This window comes from Lepidochelys kempii, chromosome 6 (genome assembly GCF_965140285.1).
Source record: "Lepidochelys kempii isolate rLepKem1 chromosome 6, rLepKem1.hap1, whole genome shotgun sequence".
Classification (NCBI taxonomy): domain Eukaryota; kingdom Metazoa; phylum Chordata; order Testudines; family Cheloniidae; genus Lepidochelys; species Lepidochelys kempii.
In genome coordinates, this window is record NC_136385.1 from 67812567 (window position 1) to 67829718 (window position 17152).

General features: G+C 41.0%; 1 protein-coding gene across 11 annotated transcripts in view; it reads left to right on the forward strand.

Annotated features, from left to right (window-relative positions):
• SIPA1L1 (signal induced proliferation associated 1 like 1) overlaps positions 1-17152 on the forward strand; it is a 381563-nt gene that overhangs the window by 257003 nt on the left and 107408 nt on the right. For all 11 annotated transcript variants that reach the window (XM_073348513.2, XM_073348511.2, XM_073348520.2 and 8 more), the window contains one exon: positions 1033-1221. In XM_073348513.2, coding sequence (XP_073204614.1) covers positions 1033-1221 — 189 coding nt within the window. The remainder of the gene's footprint in view (positions 1-1032; positions 1222-17152) is intronic.

The following is a 17152-nucleotide window of genomic DNA, read 5'->3' on the forward strand; positions in this document are numbered from 1 at the left end:
CTTAATCCTCCTCCTCCTCTTTAATTTACACACATTGGTTTCCTAACTTTAGTTGTGTTCCCTTCGTGTTCCTGTGTAGACATGTCCTCAGATTCCTTCTGAAGTGAAGCTGTTGAGGGGAAGGAGGGAGGAGAAGATGCTTATGTTTTGGTGCTTTGCTTCATTCATAACAAAAACCTATGTCTGTTCTAAATTACTGTTTGCTTTAATATAATCTGGGTTTTATTTATAAACTGATATTTTGTTTGGAAATTTGTCAGTCATTTTTGTGTTTAAAAGAGAATTTTTTTTTTTTTTAATAAAAGACCTTCATGTAGTTAGAGCTTATTTGTATACTCTCTCTCTAGATATATACACGCACACACTGTATATGCAGGAAAGTTTGCCCTCAAACATTTATGTGGGACATCTGATGAATATCATTCCCTTTTAGCCAACCTCATAGTTGGAATTTTCTGAAACTCATAAGCAGATGAAATTCTCATGTTTTGTAAAGTTCTTGCAGCTCTCACTAGGTCTGTCTCATTGAATATTTCATCTTTCAGGTTTATCTCAGTTCTCATTGCTTAATACTAAAGCCTTACAAGTCTGCTTTCTTCTCATGATGCTGGGGTCAATTTTAAATTTGACCTGCTACCTGGATTTTCACAAGAGAAATGTGAACTTCTATGTCTCTCCCCTAAGTATTAATTTCATACAAAATGTGAGCCTCTGGAGACTGTTATAAAGCACTTGCAGTATCATGTCTAGTATTTGGTATAATTAATAACATTCTGCACATCTGTATCTATTTATACAACATGAGTTACTTAAATCTCTCAAATACTATTGAGAGTTGGACAGGTAGTATTGTTCTTGTTTACTCATAGGTACACTGGGATTCTGAAAGATTGACTTGCCCTCGATGTCACAGCAAGTCAGTGTCAAAGTCAAGAATAGGCCCAGGAGTCCTGAGTCAGTTCTCTGCTCTTGCCAATAGTTGATACTTCCTCCCCAAATATGTCAAAATAATTTATTATTTCTGTGTTCTAGCTTCTGACTTTAAGAGGCTCTGTGCTGGAAGATGCTATCCCTTCAACTTCAAAGCATTGCACAGCCAGAGGACTTCCCTTAAAAGAAGTTCTTGAACATATAGTTCCTGAGCTGAATATCCATTGCCTCAGATTGGCTTTCAACACTCCTAAAGTCACAGAGCAGCTTATGAAACTGGATGAACAAGGGGTAAGTCCCAAGTTAAAGAATAAGAAAGACTCTTCAGTGTTATAAAATTAAATTGGGAGACCTACATTGAACTTCAAAATTATCTGTTCGTCTTGTATAGCAGCAGTTTACTTCAGTATTTTAGTTCAAATGGGCATTTGCACAATGTTGGAAGTTGAAATGACTGTCTTTTTCATCAAGTCTTCCAGTATTTTTGGAATTCTTAAAATTAAACTCACCATGTTGAATTGTTAAATGTTTACTGTTATGAGGTAAACAGTGACTGAAGGAAAAAATTCTGATTTTGCCTGCTAACTTTTTATTAGACATTACTCATGTAAAATCTGAATTCAAATTAATTTTCTTGCTAGTTGGGGATTTGTTTCATCACAATAGATCATAATTAAGACTTTGCATAGCTCAGTAAAATGAAAATTGTGCACGTGCATTCACTTACTCTCTCACACAGTTCTCTGGCCAAAGTGGAAGGGACATTGTCAAAGAAGATTAAACCTTAAAAATTAACTTTAATGGAAGTTGTTCCATTTAATCACTCTTATTTTAAGGATTCCAGCCCTCATTTTTTTTAAAACTGCTCTTTTGGTGCTATTGTACTGAAAAGAGAAAAATCTCCCAAGGTACTGAATTCTTCACTGCTGTGCATTGTACTCAGTGCAATGCATGTTACTTCTGCAAGGGTTTTTTTCCTTAAACAAGAAGTAGAATGACAATTTTAAAAGGACATTTTCAAAACTGACTCTCTATGCTTTCTGCAGTTCTGATTAATAGAAGTCTTAAAGTGTTGATCGAGATCAGATATTGGCTCACTACTAATTTCCTGGAAAAACTTGCCTGTTTGGTGAGGTAATTAACATCAGATGATGGTTTGTTGAGCGTCGGCTGGTCTCTACCGTGTTTAGACTGGCCATCAGAAAATCTTTTGTGAGGGTGGCTTTCATCACTGCATTTCACTAACCAGAAGGTACATGTTTGCATATCTGACATGCACTTATCCTACAAGTTTGACTATGCAGAGGAAACACTCTTAAAGAACTACAGTCACTGGTAAACCACTTGTTTTATTTTTAAAGACTGTTGTCACTGCATATGCAGCCTAGAAGCCCATCTGTCCCTCTTCCTTCAATTTCTACTCTCTTAATGATTCTGGGTTTAGCAGAAAGAGCTGATACAGTTTTGGACTGCATGGTCTCCTCCTTTTGTTGCTGAAGTTTGGCCTTGCAAGGCACTGCTAGTCTAGTCCTCATGGAAATTGGCTTTCTAGTGGTTTCCTGAAACTCAGCAATGCCAGGGAGTTCATCACACAAGTGTGAACATATAGAGGTGAAACCATTCAAAGAGCCACAATTACTGTTAAATAACTTTTCTTAAATGGTTTTGGGTGGCTTTTTCGAAGGTACAAAGCACAGTCAGGCCTCTCACTTTCATTGATTGCCAATGGGAGCTGAGGACTTAACACCTGTGCCTTTGAAAATTTCCCACTTTGTAGACTGCCAACCTAAAGACTAGCTTTTTGATTAATTTAGAACTTTAATGGTCCAGATGTGATTGGTGGGTGTCATATCCTTTGTCCTACAACATCTGTGTGGGTAGCTGTAAAAAACAAACAAACAAAAAAACCATAGTAATTGGCAGTGCAACTAACACTTAAAAAGGAATGCCATGTAATGTAACTGTTAAGAATACAGAATATTATTTTATATAAGATATTAGTAAAATAAGCCAAATTATAATTTATTTACCTCTTGCATAGAAAAAAATTTGTAAAATGCATTGCAAAATAACTGTTTTAAGTAGAGAAGAGACAAGCCCAGAATCTTAACATCAAGGATTGTTTTTACTGATGTGAAACAAGTGGTACACATCCTTCGTCCACAAGGTGGTTTAAATTAATCTCATAGAATCGGTCATCTTATGTTGTGCATTGCAGATTGAATTTAAAAGGAACAATATGCCCCTTAGGTCTCTTGAGTTACGTGTGATATCAATCCATTTTGTACATTTCATTTTATTTTACTAAATAGTTGTTGATCCCTGCAAAAACTTTAAATTGTTGCAAAGAGATGTATTATTGCATAGGTTTCAGATGAATCTGATTTAGAATATGATACCAAGAGTTTGAGATCACCCCATGTTGATTTTGTTTCATTTAAAAGGTAAATTCAAGGTCTTGTATAACCTTATTTAGAATCTTGAAATAAAATTTCTCTAGGGAAGAAAATACCATTAAGTTTGTTAAAAGGCACGATTGAAAAATGTAGACTTTCTTTTCTTTTAAAAATGCTTTTTGAAATCAAGGACATGAGGAATCAGGGATGTGGAAAAGGTTAGGAATTGGAGTAGGTCTTTTGAGGTCAGTACAGACAGTGAAATATGTTGACTTCTTGTGCTCCTGAAAAACTTACTGCTATATTTGTAAGACTTGATTCAGATATGTATTTGGGAGTTATATAGTTGAGCAGAGTAAAAATATTGCCCTTTCATGCCTAGGGGAATGTAGATAAAATAATTCCACTTCTAATCACAAAATTATCCACATATGGTGGAGATTATTTGTCTGCTTACCCGGGAACCCCTTCTGAAGACTGCAGCTAACATGGGATTCTGAGTATTTTGATATGAATACTTTTGCAGAGGTAAAGCCAAGTGTTATTTCTGTAGAATATAAAACTACTTGTGTTGGGAGATAGTCATAGAAATGTAGTGCTGGAAGGGACCTCATGAGGTCACCTATTCAATTCCCGCACACGGAGGCAGGACCAAGTATTCCTTAAACCATCTTTGAGAGGTGTTGTTCTTAAAAACCTCCAATGATGGATATGCCACAATCTCCCTTGGCAATTTATTCCAGTGCTTAACTATTCTTATAGTTAGAGATTTTTTCCTAATATCTAACCTAACTCAACTTTGCTGCAGATTAAGCTGATTACTATTTGTCTTACTTTCAGTGGACAGGAGGACAATTGGTCACTGTCCTCTTTGAGGCAGCCCTTAATGTATTATGAAGGCTATGATCAGGTAACCCCCACCCAGGCTTTTTTTCTCAAGACTAAATATGCCCAGTTTTTTTGTCTGTCCTCATTGGTCAGGTTTTCTGAACCTTTTATCATTTGTTGTTCTCATCTGGAGACTCTTGAATTTATCTACATCTTTCTTAGTGTTGCACCCAAAACTGAACACAATACGCTAGTTTAAGGCCTAACCAGTGTTGACTAGAGTGGAATAATTACCTCCTATGTCTTACATATGACATGCTGGTTAATACCCCAAGGTATGAGCCAGTTTTGTAACTGCATCACATTGGTGGCTCATGTGCAATTTGTGATCCACTAGAACCCCCATATCCCTTTCTGCAATACTGCTGCCTAGCCAGTTATTTTACATGTTGTAATTGTGCATTTGATCTGTTCTTCCTTAGTATAGTACTTTGGGAAGTTTGTCTTGTTGATTTCAGACCAATTCTCCAAGGTCCTTTTGAATGTTAATTCTGTCCTCCAAAACCCTTGCAACCCCTGCCAGCTGTTGGCATCCACAAATCTTCTCCTCATAATCCAAGTAATTAATTAATAGTACTGGATCCACGATTGACCCCTGTGGGACCCCACTAGATACGTTCTCCTAGTTTGATAGTGAAGTATTTAGAATACTTGTTGAATATGTTTTTTCAGTGGGTTCATAGATACTTAGGTCAGAAGGGACCATTATGATAATCTAGTCTGACCTCCTGCACAATGCAGGCCACAGAATTTCACCCACCACTCCTGTAAAAAACCTCACACCTATATCTGTGCTATTGAAGTCCTCAAATCGTAGTTTAAAGACTTCAAGGAGCAGAGAATCCTCCAGCAAGTGACCCATGCCCCATGCTACAGAGGAAGGCGAAAAACCTCCAGGGCCTCTTCCAATCTGCCCTGGAGGAATATTCCTTCCCGACCCCAAATATGTCGATCAGCTAAACCCTGAGCATATGGGCAAGATTCATCAGCCAGATACTACAGAAAATTCTTTCCTAGGTAACTCAGATCCCACCCCATCTAATATCCTATTACAGGCCATTGGGCCTATTACCAAAACCATGTTATCCCATCATACCATCTCCTCCATAAACTTATTTAGTTTAATCTTAAAGCCAGATAGATCTTTTGCCCCCACTGCTTCCCTTGGAAGGCTATTCCAAAACTTCACTCCTCTGATGGTTAGAAACCTTCGTCTAATTTCTAGTCTAAATTTCCTGGTGGCCAGTTTATATCCATTTGTTCTCGTGTCCACATTGGTACTGAGCTTAAATAATTCCTCTCCCTCTCCGGTATTTATCCCTCTGATATATTTATAGAGAGCAATCATATCTCCCCTCAACCTTCTTTTAGTTAGGCTAAACAAGCCAAGCTCCTTGAGTCTCCTTTCATAAGACAAGTTTTCCATTCCTCGGATCATCCTAGTAGCCCTTCTCTGTACCTGTTCCAGTTTGAATTCATCCTTCTTAAACATGGGAGACCAGAACTTCACACAGTATTCCAGGTGAGGTCTCACCAGTGCCTTGTATAATGGTACTAAAACCTCCTTATCCCTACTGGAAATACCTTTCCTAATGCATCCCAAGACCGCATTAGCTTTTTTCACGGCCATATCACATTGGCGGCTCATAGTCATCCTATGATCAACCAATACTCCAAGGTCCTTTTCCTCCTCCGTTATTTCTAATTGATGCATCCCTAGCTTATAACTAAAATTCTTATTAATCCCTAAATGCATGACCTTACACTTCTCACTATTAAATTTCATCTTATTACTATTACTCCAGTTTACAAGGTCATCCAGATCCTCCTGTAGGATATCCCTGTCCTTCTCTAAATTGGCAATACCTCCCAGCTTTGTATCATCCACAAACTTTATTAGCACAGTCCCACTTTTTGTGCCGAGGTCAGTAATAAAAAGATTAAATAAGATTGGTCCCAAAACTGATCCTTGAGGAACTCCACTGGTAACCTCCCTCCAGCCTGACAGTTCACCTTTCAGTAGGACCCGTTGTAGTCTCCCCTTTAACCAATTCCTTATCCACCTTTCAATTTTCCTATTGATCCCCATCTTATCCAACTTAACTAATAATTCCCCATGTGGCACGGTATCAAACGCCGTACTGGAATCTAGGTAAATTAGATCCACTGCGTTTCCTTTGTCTAAAAAATCTGTTACTTTCTCAAAGAAGGAGATCAGGTTGGTTTGGCATGATCTACCTTTTTTAAAACCATGTTGTATTTTGTCCCATTTACCATTGACCTCAATGTCCTTAACTACCTTCTCCTTCAAAATTTTTTCCAAGACCTTGCATACTACAGATGTCAAACTAACAGGCCTTTAATTACCCGGATCACCTTTTTTCCCTTTCTTAAAAATAGGAACTATGTTAGCAATTCTCCAATCATACGGTACAACCCCTGAGTTTACAGTTCATTAAAAATTCTTGCTAATGGGCTTGCAATTTCATGTGCCAATTCCTTTAATATTCTTGGATGAAGATTATCTGGGCCCCCCGATTTAGTCCCATTAAGCTGTTTGAGTTTTGCTTCTACCTCAAATATGGTAATATCTATCTCCATATCCTCATTCCCATTTGTCATGCTGCCATTATCCCTAAGATCCTCTTTAGTCTTATTAAAGACTGAGGCAAAGTATTTGTTTAGATATTAGGCCATGCCTAGATTATCCTTGGGATGCAGGCTTCCGATAGCTTCTGCAGCTTTAATTTAAAATAATCCCAGGCCTCCTCTACCTTTAGATCCATAAATTCTTCAGTCCAATCCACTTCCCTAACTAATTTCCTTAATTTTTGAAAGTCAGCCCTTTTGAAATAAAAAACCCTAGTTGCAGATTTATTTTTGTTAATCCTTCCATTCAGTTTGAACTGAATTAGCTCATGATCACTTGAGCCAAGATTATCCCCTACAACCATTTCTTCTATGAGGTCCTCACTATTCACCAAAACCAAATCTAAAATGGCATCCCCTCTAGTTGGTTCAGCAACTATTTGATGAAGGAATCCATCAGCTATCGCATCTAGGAAAATCTGAGCCCTATTATTATTACTAGCACTCGTCCTCCAGTCTATATCTGGGAAGTTAGTCTCCCATGATCACACAGTTTCCATTAGTATTTACTTTATTAAAAACATTAAAAGGGGCTCTATCCATATCCAAATTAGATCCCAGCAGTCTATAGTACACCCCAAGCACTATCCCAGGGGATGCTCTAATAGTTTTCTTCCCCAGTGTAATTTTTGCCCAGACGGACTCAGTCTTATCCATTTCATCGCTTCTTATTTCTTTACATTCTACCTCATCTTTGATATACAGTGCTACTCCCCCACCTTTACCTTTATTTCGGTCTTTCCTAAACAGCACATACCCTTCAATACCTGTAGCCCAGTCATGTCTACTATTCCACCATGTTTCTGTTATCCCTATAATATCTGGTTTCACTTCCTGCACCAGTAGCTCAAGTTCCTCCATTTTGTTACCTAGGCTCCTCGCATTGGTGTACAAACATCTTAATTTTTGCTGTTTGGCCTCGCTCACATTCTGTACCCGATTAGGCACGGTCATTCTACAGCCAGTATAACCTATTAGACTGGTATCTACACTGCCCTTCCTCCTACCCACGGCTGTATCCTCTCTTAGTTCGTGTTCTTTCCTCTCAATGCTAAAATCCGGCGTGGAGATTACCTGGACATCTCCCAACCATCTCCCCCAAATTCCTAGTTTAAAGCTCTCTTAATCAGTTGTGCCAGCCTCCATCCTAGAAGTCTATTTCCTTCACTACTCAGATGAAGTCCATCCCGAGAGAACTGTCCTCTGTCCATGAATGCCTCCCAGTGGCCATACATCCCAAAGCCCTGCTTATAGCACCACTGCCTAAGCCATCTGTTGATAGTCATAATCTTGTCACACCTTTGTTGCCCTTCTCTAGGAACAGGCAGAATCCCACTAAAGATCACCTGAGCCTCAATTTCCTCAAGCATCTTCCCCAGCCGAGCATAGTCTCCCTTAATACTTTCCAGCGAGAATCTAGCCGTATCATTTGTTCCCACATGAAGGAGAATCAGGGGATTCTTTCCTGCTCCCTTTAGAATCCTTTTCAACCTCAGGTCTACATCCTGTATCTTAGCACCTGGAAGACAGCACACCCTCCAATGCTCTCGATCAGCTCTGGTTACAGGCCTATCTATTCTTCTCAGTAAAGAGTCCCCAATCACATAGACCTGCCTTTTCCTGGTGACAGTGCTATTCTCCAGTCTATCCCCTGCTCCCTCTGGCTGCAAGTTCTTTCCATTCCTATTCTCCCTTGTAATCCTCTTTAACCCATCCTATATCCTCCTGGGGCTCATATTTGGTGTAATCTCCATTAACTCTTCCCCTTTTCCTATAGGACTAACCGCTCTTCTCTTCTTCCTTGCCCTTCCACCTTCAGTGACTACCTGCTGAGCCCCGTCTTCATTTTCCAACTCTGCAAACCTGTTCCTGAGCTCTATTTCTCCTTCACTAGCCCGTCTTTTCCTCTGCCTGGTTCTTTTAGTCACGTGCTTCCATTGACCACTTTCCTCACCCAGTCTCCCCTCAGAATTCCCCAGTCCTGCTTCCATCTGCAAGTCTGAGCTTTTCCCTTCAGATACCTCATGACTTTGTTCCATAATCTGCTCAAACCCCTTCCTAAACTCAACCAGACTTTCCACCTGCATCTCCAAACCTCGGATCTTTTCCTCCATCGGCTCTATCAGACGGCATTTCATACAGACAAAACTCTTACCAGGTGCCCCCTCCAGGATCACGTACATACCACAGCTTCCACATCCAGTCATCCTCATTGTGTCTTCCACGACATGGGTCTCTCCCACTGCTGCCTCTGTATCTGTCATAGCCTTCCCACCTAAATCCTGTTAATCTGGTGTTAGCCGACGGCCAAGGATGTTTGGTGAGGTGCCAGCTATGCCCCTTTATACCATCCGTGACTTTAACCGCTAGGACGCACTGTCCCTTCGCGGCGGGCAGCCCGGGCTAGGCTGACGGATGCCCCAAGGTCCTAACCACCCGTGACTTTAACTGCTAGAGCTCAGAGCTCCTTCGCAGCGGGCAGCCAGGATTGACTGACAGGTGCCCCAAGAGTTTGCCCCGTGGAGGCGGCACAACTCAACGCTAGGCTCTTAGTACTCTCACCTAATGGCCAGGCTTTAGAGCCAAAACGGCTGAGGTTCTTTAATTGTGTTGGCTGCTTTACAGTAAACCAGAGAAAACAAGTCAGGCTTATGCATAAATGGTTACCAAAATTTATTAAGCTAGATTCTAATCATGTGGTTACAAAATTGCTAGTGCCTACTTATTTAAATGTAGAGATGTTACACACACAAACAAGTTACAAAACTGAAGCCACAATCCCAAAGAAAGAAAACAAAGTATAGAGCTCTATTTCAAAATATGTGTACACTAAAGATAGGAGATCAGGTGTGGGTGCTTCTTACCCTCCTTGCATCTCTCGATTCCAGCGGTGCCAAGCCAGGATCGGTCACTCAATTCCGCGGAAAGACGAATAAGGGACAAGGCGTAGGGACCCTCTTAGCTGCAGAAGCCTTGGGAGGCTGTCACTTATCTGACCAGCAGATAGATAGTGAAAGCACTCAAAAATCATGGTGCTGTAGGTCCCCTACTTATACCTCTGTACTCCTTTATTCTCTTTCTCCTTTCTTATGCCAAATTGAGGCTGGTCTGTTGGGGTGACGCCAGCTTTCGCAAGAGTAGTTTACACTTGCAAAGGAGAGAAACAATAAGTGTCGACTACTGGACATTTCTTTTATCAGGGTAAATATTTTCCCAACTAGGATGTTGGTGTGTGTGCATCACGCTATTTAGTTGGGGCTAAGAGCCATGTCTGTCACAGGGCCTCTGCCTGCTGTGAGCTTAATCCTTGTATCTGTTCCCAGAGGCACATTGTAGCAGCACACCTGTGCTTTCACAGCTTCAAAGGCTGTGCTGGAATATATGTTAAGTGCCTTGTTCCTGCTTCCTCCTGTGTTTCCAGCAATGCTGGTCTGACGGGGGGGAGGGGCGGCTGTCTGGCTACATCTGGGAAACACAAATCACACCAAAACACCACCACCCACAGCAAAAAAAAAAAAAAAAAAAAAAAACCACAAGACAAACTCCCCTGTTTACAGCTCTGTTTGCTAGCTCCTGTGCCGCTGCCTGACTGGCTGGCTACTTTTTAGGACCCCTTCTCCTCCAACAGAGCTCCAACATTATAGTTGTTTCATCTAGCCCACAATTCCTTAGTTTCCTTAAGAGAAAGTCACATGGGACTGTGACAAAAGCTTTACTAAAATCAAGATAAATAATGTCTACTGTTTCCCTTCTCTCCACTAGACCAGTAACCCGATCAAAGAAGGAAAGTAGGTTGATTTGGCATGATTTCCTCTTGAGAAATCCATGTTGACTATTATTTATCAGTCTATTATCCTCTAGGTTCTTCCAAATTGATTAATAATTTGTTCCACTATCTTTCCAGGTATCAAATTAAGGGTGGCTGGTCTATAATTCCTCAGGTACTTTTTGTTCCTCTTTTTAAAGATATGTACTTAGATTGCCCTTCTTCAGTTCTCTGAAATGTCACCAGTCCTCCATGAGTTCTCAAAGATAATCAAAGTTCTCTGTTACCTCAGGGTGAAATCCTGCCCCTATTGACGTCATTGTGACTTTTGCCATTGACTTCAATGGGACTAGAATTTCACACTTTAATTTCTGTACAGAACTTTGAATGTAAGTAGTACTAAAAACAGCCTTGTGAGGTAAACTAGTACACCGGACCCTCGCTAGAATGAGGGATTTGGGATTCATGCCAAGTACCATGTTATAGCAGGGACTGCATTAAAATGAAATTATTGTGTACAGTAAATGTCACATCCATAAAGTATAGAAAATCTTAGAAAATAAACTCCTACTTTGAAGGAAACAATAAACGAGAAAAAAAGTGTTGCTTTATTAGATTTAAAGTAGACATTACAATAAACTAGTCTAGTTTTTCTTTAAAAAGTTGGTGAGTTGCTTTTGCTTCTTGCTGCTGTGCCGCTTCCACTTAGCAAACTGCAAAAGACTATGTAGCTGCATAATTTTTATAGGCTCAACGTCTTGCTTCTCAAATCATCTCAAAGCAGTCTCTGAGCCAGCTATAGTCACAGTTGACGTTGGAACGACGTCCATTTCATCTTCCTCCTCTTCTTCCACGGCGAAGGCCAATTCTTCAGCTTCTGGAATGTTGTTTAGTCGTACTGCCTGAAGAATTTGGTCATCTATTAGACTTTCAGCAATGGGACAAAATTCTTCTGCTTCATCATCGCCTCTTATCCAGGACTTAATATTTTGTGGCAGAGCAGTTACCCTGAGCCTGAACAGTTGCTGGCACAGCTCCTGCTTCCACTCCATGTCTGTTCTTCCAACTTCCTCCTCTGTAAATCCAGGAGCGGGTGACCAAATGACTCTCAGTCCCACCATCCAACAGCAGTTTATCGTTTCAGCGTGTAATAAATTCCAGGAATCGCTGCCAATGTAAAAAGTCTTTTATAGTCAACTTCTTCAGAAAATCGGTAACAGACAACTCGCTTTCTATCATTTTTCGTACTAAGTTCCTTCGATAGTGCTGCTTAAAAATGGCGATAACACCTTGATCAAGTGGCTTTTTGCAAGTCATGTTTTTAGGTAAGTATTCAACGCATACTTTATCGTCACGGGTTCTGAGTCGGCCAGAGGATGCGCTGGACGGTTGTCTAGCAAAAGAACGGCCTTTTCTTCTAAGGGTTTTGCCTGCAAATGCTTTCGCACAAAGGGACAAATTCGGTAAAGGACCATTGTTCAAAGATCTCTCTTGTCGTCCAGGAATTTTTGGACTTCTTGTATGAAAATGGCAGGCAATTTATATTTACGTGATGAAAGCACCAAGGCATGCAAGACTTTCCAATGCACAATGGTTTTAATTTATGCTTGCCTGTTACTTTATTGTTTTGTGTGAATGCAAGGCGATCTTTTGCCTGTTTATATCCTTCTTTCTTACCTTCATCTGTTCTGACAGGGTTTTATCGAGCAACATTTTATACTAAATTCCTGTTTCGTCTGCATTGTAAACTGGTTCCTCCGAGTAACCCTCTGCCTGTAAAATTTCCCTCAGCTTTGCTGGGTACGACTGCATGGCGTCGGCATCAGCAGAGCCTTTTTCTCCCGAAACTGCAATCTGAGAGATTCGGTGTCTTTTCTGAAATCGCCATAGCCAACCTGAACTCACCTTAAAATTGCTGAATTCGCCATTAAGTTCCCAGCTGAATTTTTCTGTTTGCGCTATAAGCGGACTAGAGATCGGAATGCCTTTCTGCAGTTCTTGTACAAACCGCGGGTACACCGCAGAATCAAGATCGGCATCATTTGCTAAACGGGCTCGTTTTCTTTGAAGGCCATGCTCTTCATCCAGGTTATGAATGTAAATTCTGAGCTTGTCAGCATTCTTTAGCCATCCACAAAAGGTGGACTCGTTAATGCCAATGTCGCTGCTAATCTTTACCTGGGTTTCACCATTTCTAAGTTGTTCGATAGCATCCAATTTTTCCTGCATCAAGTAAGCCTTCCTTTTTCCCAACATTTTTGACATCTTTCTAAAGATAAATACTGTACCTATAAATTTTTATTCCATTACATCTGTATGGCATTCTAGGCCTACAGCAATTGTCTTAGGGCTTGTCTACAGTACCATGCAGGGTCAATCTAAGATACGCAACTTCAGCTACGTGAATAGCTGATGCTTTCCCATCGACTGCACTTGCGCTCCTCATTCTGGTGGAGTACTGGAGTCGACAGGAGAGCGCTCAGCCGTCATTTTATCGCGTCTGTACTCAAAATTGTGCTGTACAGTACTTAAATTTGGGATCCATGGCCGCGACCGCATTATATCCGAATTTGCATTATAAAGATGTGCGTTCTAGCAAGGGTCTGGTATAACATTATCCCTATTTTGCTCTTGGAGACACTGAAGCAGAGAAGGTAAAGTGACTTGTCCAAGTTCACATGGCAAGTCAGTAACTAATCTGAAATTAAAACTCAGGAGTTTTTGATTCCTGATTGTATGCTTGGATCATTAGACCATATTGCCACTATAAAAATAAAACTAGTGTATAACTCCAAGTAATGTGCACATTCAAATTTGCTCTCTTAAAAATGAGAACATTGAAATTAATATTTGCTACTCCCTGAACTTAAGCTGCATCTGTCACAAATTATCCATTTTGGCCTTGATGTTTTAGAATTAAGAAAGAGGGTGGGGGACAGAGGCATATCATAGAATCATAGAATATCAGGGTTGGAAGGGACCTCAGGAGGTCATCTAGTCCAACCCCCTGCTTAAAGCAGGACCAATCCCCAATTTTTGCCCCAGATCCCTAAATGGCCCCCTCAAGGATTGAACTCACAACCCTGGGTTTAGCAGGCCAATGCTCAAACCACTGAGCTATCCCTCCCCCCCCCACATATTCACTGTGCCACATTATATAATCCTCTATGATTAAGTTGTGAGCTCCCTAAATTAACTATCATAACACTGGCAAAGAGTCCTGTGACACCTTATAGACTATAGACCTTCTGTTAGTCTCTAAGGTGCCACAGGTCTCTTTGCCACTTTTACAGATCCAGACTAACACGGCGACCCCTCTGCTACTGATCATAACACTATCGCTATTGGAGCATCATCTCTTCCTAAGAAAATAGCATCCAATCATATTTGGAGACTTTTATATTGTGTACGCAGATGGTTGTTCTGAATTCAGGTTTTGCAATTTTTAGTGAATTGGAGTGTGGGAGTTTAGGTAGATTATGACAATCATAATTCAGTACATTAATTCACACATGCTCAGTAGCTATTGTTCAACACTGAGTATCTGAGCTGTTCCTAATTTGTTTATCCAAAACGTTTTATCACAGGGCTTAATAGTCCACATTATTGGTTGTCTTTATAATTTAACATTTAAAGAGGGAAGTTTCAGTCGTAGCAGTGAGAAAAGCTTTGGAAATCAGCCAAAAATAGAAAGGACATGACCTGTTTGCAAGTAAGGCACAGAGCAGATTATTTCTATTTGAAGTTTTGGTAGTCTGGCTAAGTGTCTCCTTCATGAGAACTATGGAACGATTAAATAACTGTCATCACATGTTATTGAAGACATTTGAAGAGTGACATGCAAGCTATGGTTAAATCTTGCTGATTCTATTTTCAGAACGTCTCCAATATGGCCTTTTTTATCCAGTCACCTAAAACTGTCATTCAAGTTCTTAACTCACATCTCAATTACCGCAGCATACTTCTCTCTAGCCTAACCAAATGCAGTCTTGTCCCACTCATATCCATTCAGAATGCTGCTTCAAAGATCATTTTCCTAGCCATTCACTTTGACCAGGTCATCCGTCTCTTTACATCCCTTCGCTGGTTCCACCTTCTCTATCACCTCAAACATAAGCTGCTTTTCTTAAGGCTCTTCACAGCCTATCCCCAACCTACCTGTCATCTCTCATTTGATAGTGAGATGTTGACTCCCACCTCCAATCAGCCCATGATGCCAGCCTCCATTGCCCACTTGTTATATTTTCAAACCAGCACCTTTGTTCTTTTTCCCATGCTGCCCATCATGCTTGGGAATAGCTAAACTAACTCATTATCCTCATTCAAAACCCTCCTCAAAACTTGCTTTCTTCCATGGAGCCTACAAAAAAAACTAACAGTTAGTCTGCTGGTGTGCTGAGACAACTGCCTATCATGCTGACTAATATTCTCTCATTGTTTCCTTGTGCTCCCCATCTGTCTTATTCTTAGATTGTAAGCACTTTGGGACAGGGACAGTCTTTTTTTTTGTTCTGCACAAAGCCTAGCTTAATGGGGTCCTGGTGCATGACCAGGGCTACTAGGTGCTATGGTAATATGAATAATAGTAGTCTCCTCTTCTGCCTTCAGTACTCCCCGAAAGTGCCTTATCAATAGTACAATGCTGAAAAAGAGGAGAAAACCTTCCTAACCCCCCCCAGTGATAAAAGCAAGTAGACAAATTTTTAATTTTGAGTGTCCCATCTTAACGTGCATAACTACCAGTAATATTGATGATAATGACTCTTGTAGAGAATGGGTCATAGAGGACTTGAGTTCTACTCCTGGCTCTGACATTGACCTGTTATGTGACCAATGGGAAATGGCTTTTTCTTTTTTCTGTGCCACTGTTGCAAATTTAACCCTTCTAATCCCTAGTTCACATGGATGGTTTTTGTGAGACTTAATGGGCTATATACAAGTTAAAAAAATAGAAAGGAGTTGTTTACCCAGGTTTTAAAGGCTGACAATGCGAAACTTACTGAGAACCAACACTTAATTTTTAGTTTGTCTTTCCTGTATATGTTTGTTGAATTGTAAACGATAACCCTGTCACTAACAAAATCCATAAAACAGGTTTGTCTGATTCCAAATGTGTCTGGAGAACTGAACAAGCTGTTCCTTTGTTGAACCAGCAGACACACCCACAATCTGAACTTCAAAATCACTCTCTAGCAGGATCCAGTTGAATCTTCAAGAAAAGTACTCAGTTCTTCAATCCACTCTCCAGAAGAGCCTGGGACTTAGCTTTCACCCCAACCAAAGCTTCTTTTCATATCCTCAGATGACTTTTCCTGTTGGGGGAGCTTCTGAAATGTGGGTCCCACGAATTTCCTTAGCAGCTGGCATAATGCCAGCCTAATCTTCTCTGGCACAAGTCCAGTACATTTGAAGAGAGACTCCTCTCTCCTCCTCTTCACTCCAGCAGGAAGCTGGCAGAAGCAGTTAAGCTGACCATTTACTTCCTTTCTTCCATTACTCCTGGGGGAATTTGGCACCAAAAAATTAAAAATTTTACACACAATATTTTGAAATTCTGCATGTTTTATTTGTCAAAATAACACAATATAATCAGGCCAGTTTCAGTTATTTTGGTAATTTGTTTCAAAATACCTGTCAGCATCTGTGTCTGTAACAATACAGACAACAAAAGAGATTCAGGAAATGTTTTTTGACAAATAGGTTCCTTACTAGGGATATTAATATAGAACTTTGAGTAATAATTCATTTAAACTACAATAGAGAAACCTATTTCCCACACCCCTCAGAAGCAGTGCAAAGGCTTAGGGGAGTCACAAGTAACAGAAGAGCTGAGGGAGGGGAGTAATTGCTTGAAAAAATCCTGGGAGTGAACCAGGAGTGTTGTTGGGGGTGGAAGAGGTATGGAACACGATTTTTTTATGGAGGGGAGGGATTGTTAGGGAGTAGAGGAACCTCCCCCATGCAAACCCTGGCTGACCTCTAGCCTCTCCCATTTGGTCAGGCATATCTGCCCCTGTCCCCATGTGTCCCTGCATCCCTCCTCCCTCGATCCCCATGTGTGTCTGCACCCCCACTCAGCCACCCCTCCTCCCCCATCCTCATGTGTCCCTGCACCTTCACTTAGCCACCTCTCCTCCCCCACATCCCCATGTTCCCTTCACCTCCACTCAGACACCACCCCAAGTCCTCATGTGGCCCTGCACATCCACTCCCATTGAGCCCCTAGCTCAAAGCTGTCACCCCACTAGCCAGTGTGCCCTGGCCCAATCTGCCCCACGCTAGCCCTTCTGAACCCTAATCTGTGACCCCCAGCAGACCTATGTGCCCTGCTCTGTCCATCCCCCCATATCTTATGTCTATTCATCTGGCCCCACAGGCAGGATGCTGTGAGGAATGAAGCCTCTCCTCCATATCTGATGCTGACTACTCTGGCCCAGGAGCCAGCTGCCCTCTGTGTTGGTGCCACAGCAACCCCTGGTGGGCAAAAGGTGTAACTGCTGTGCCTCTCCGGCAGAATCTGTTT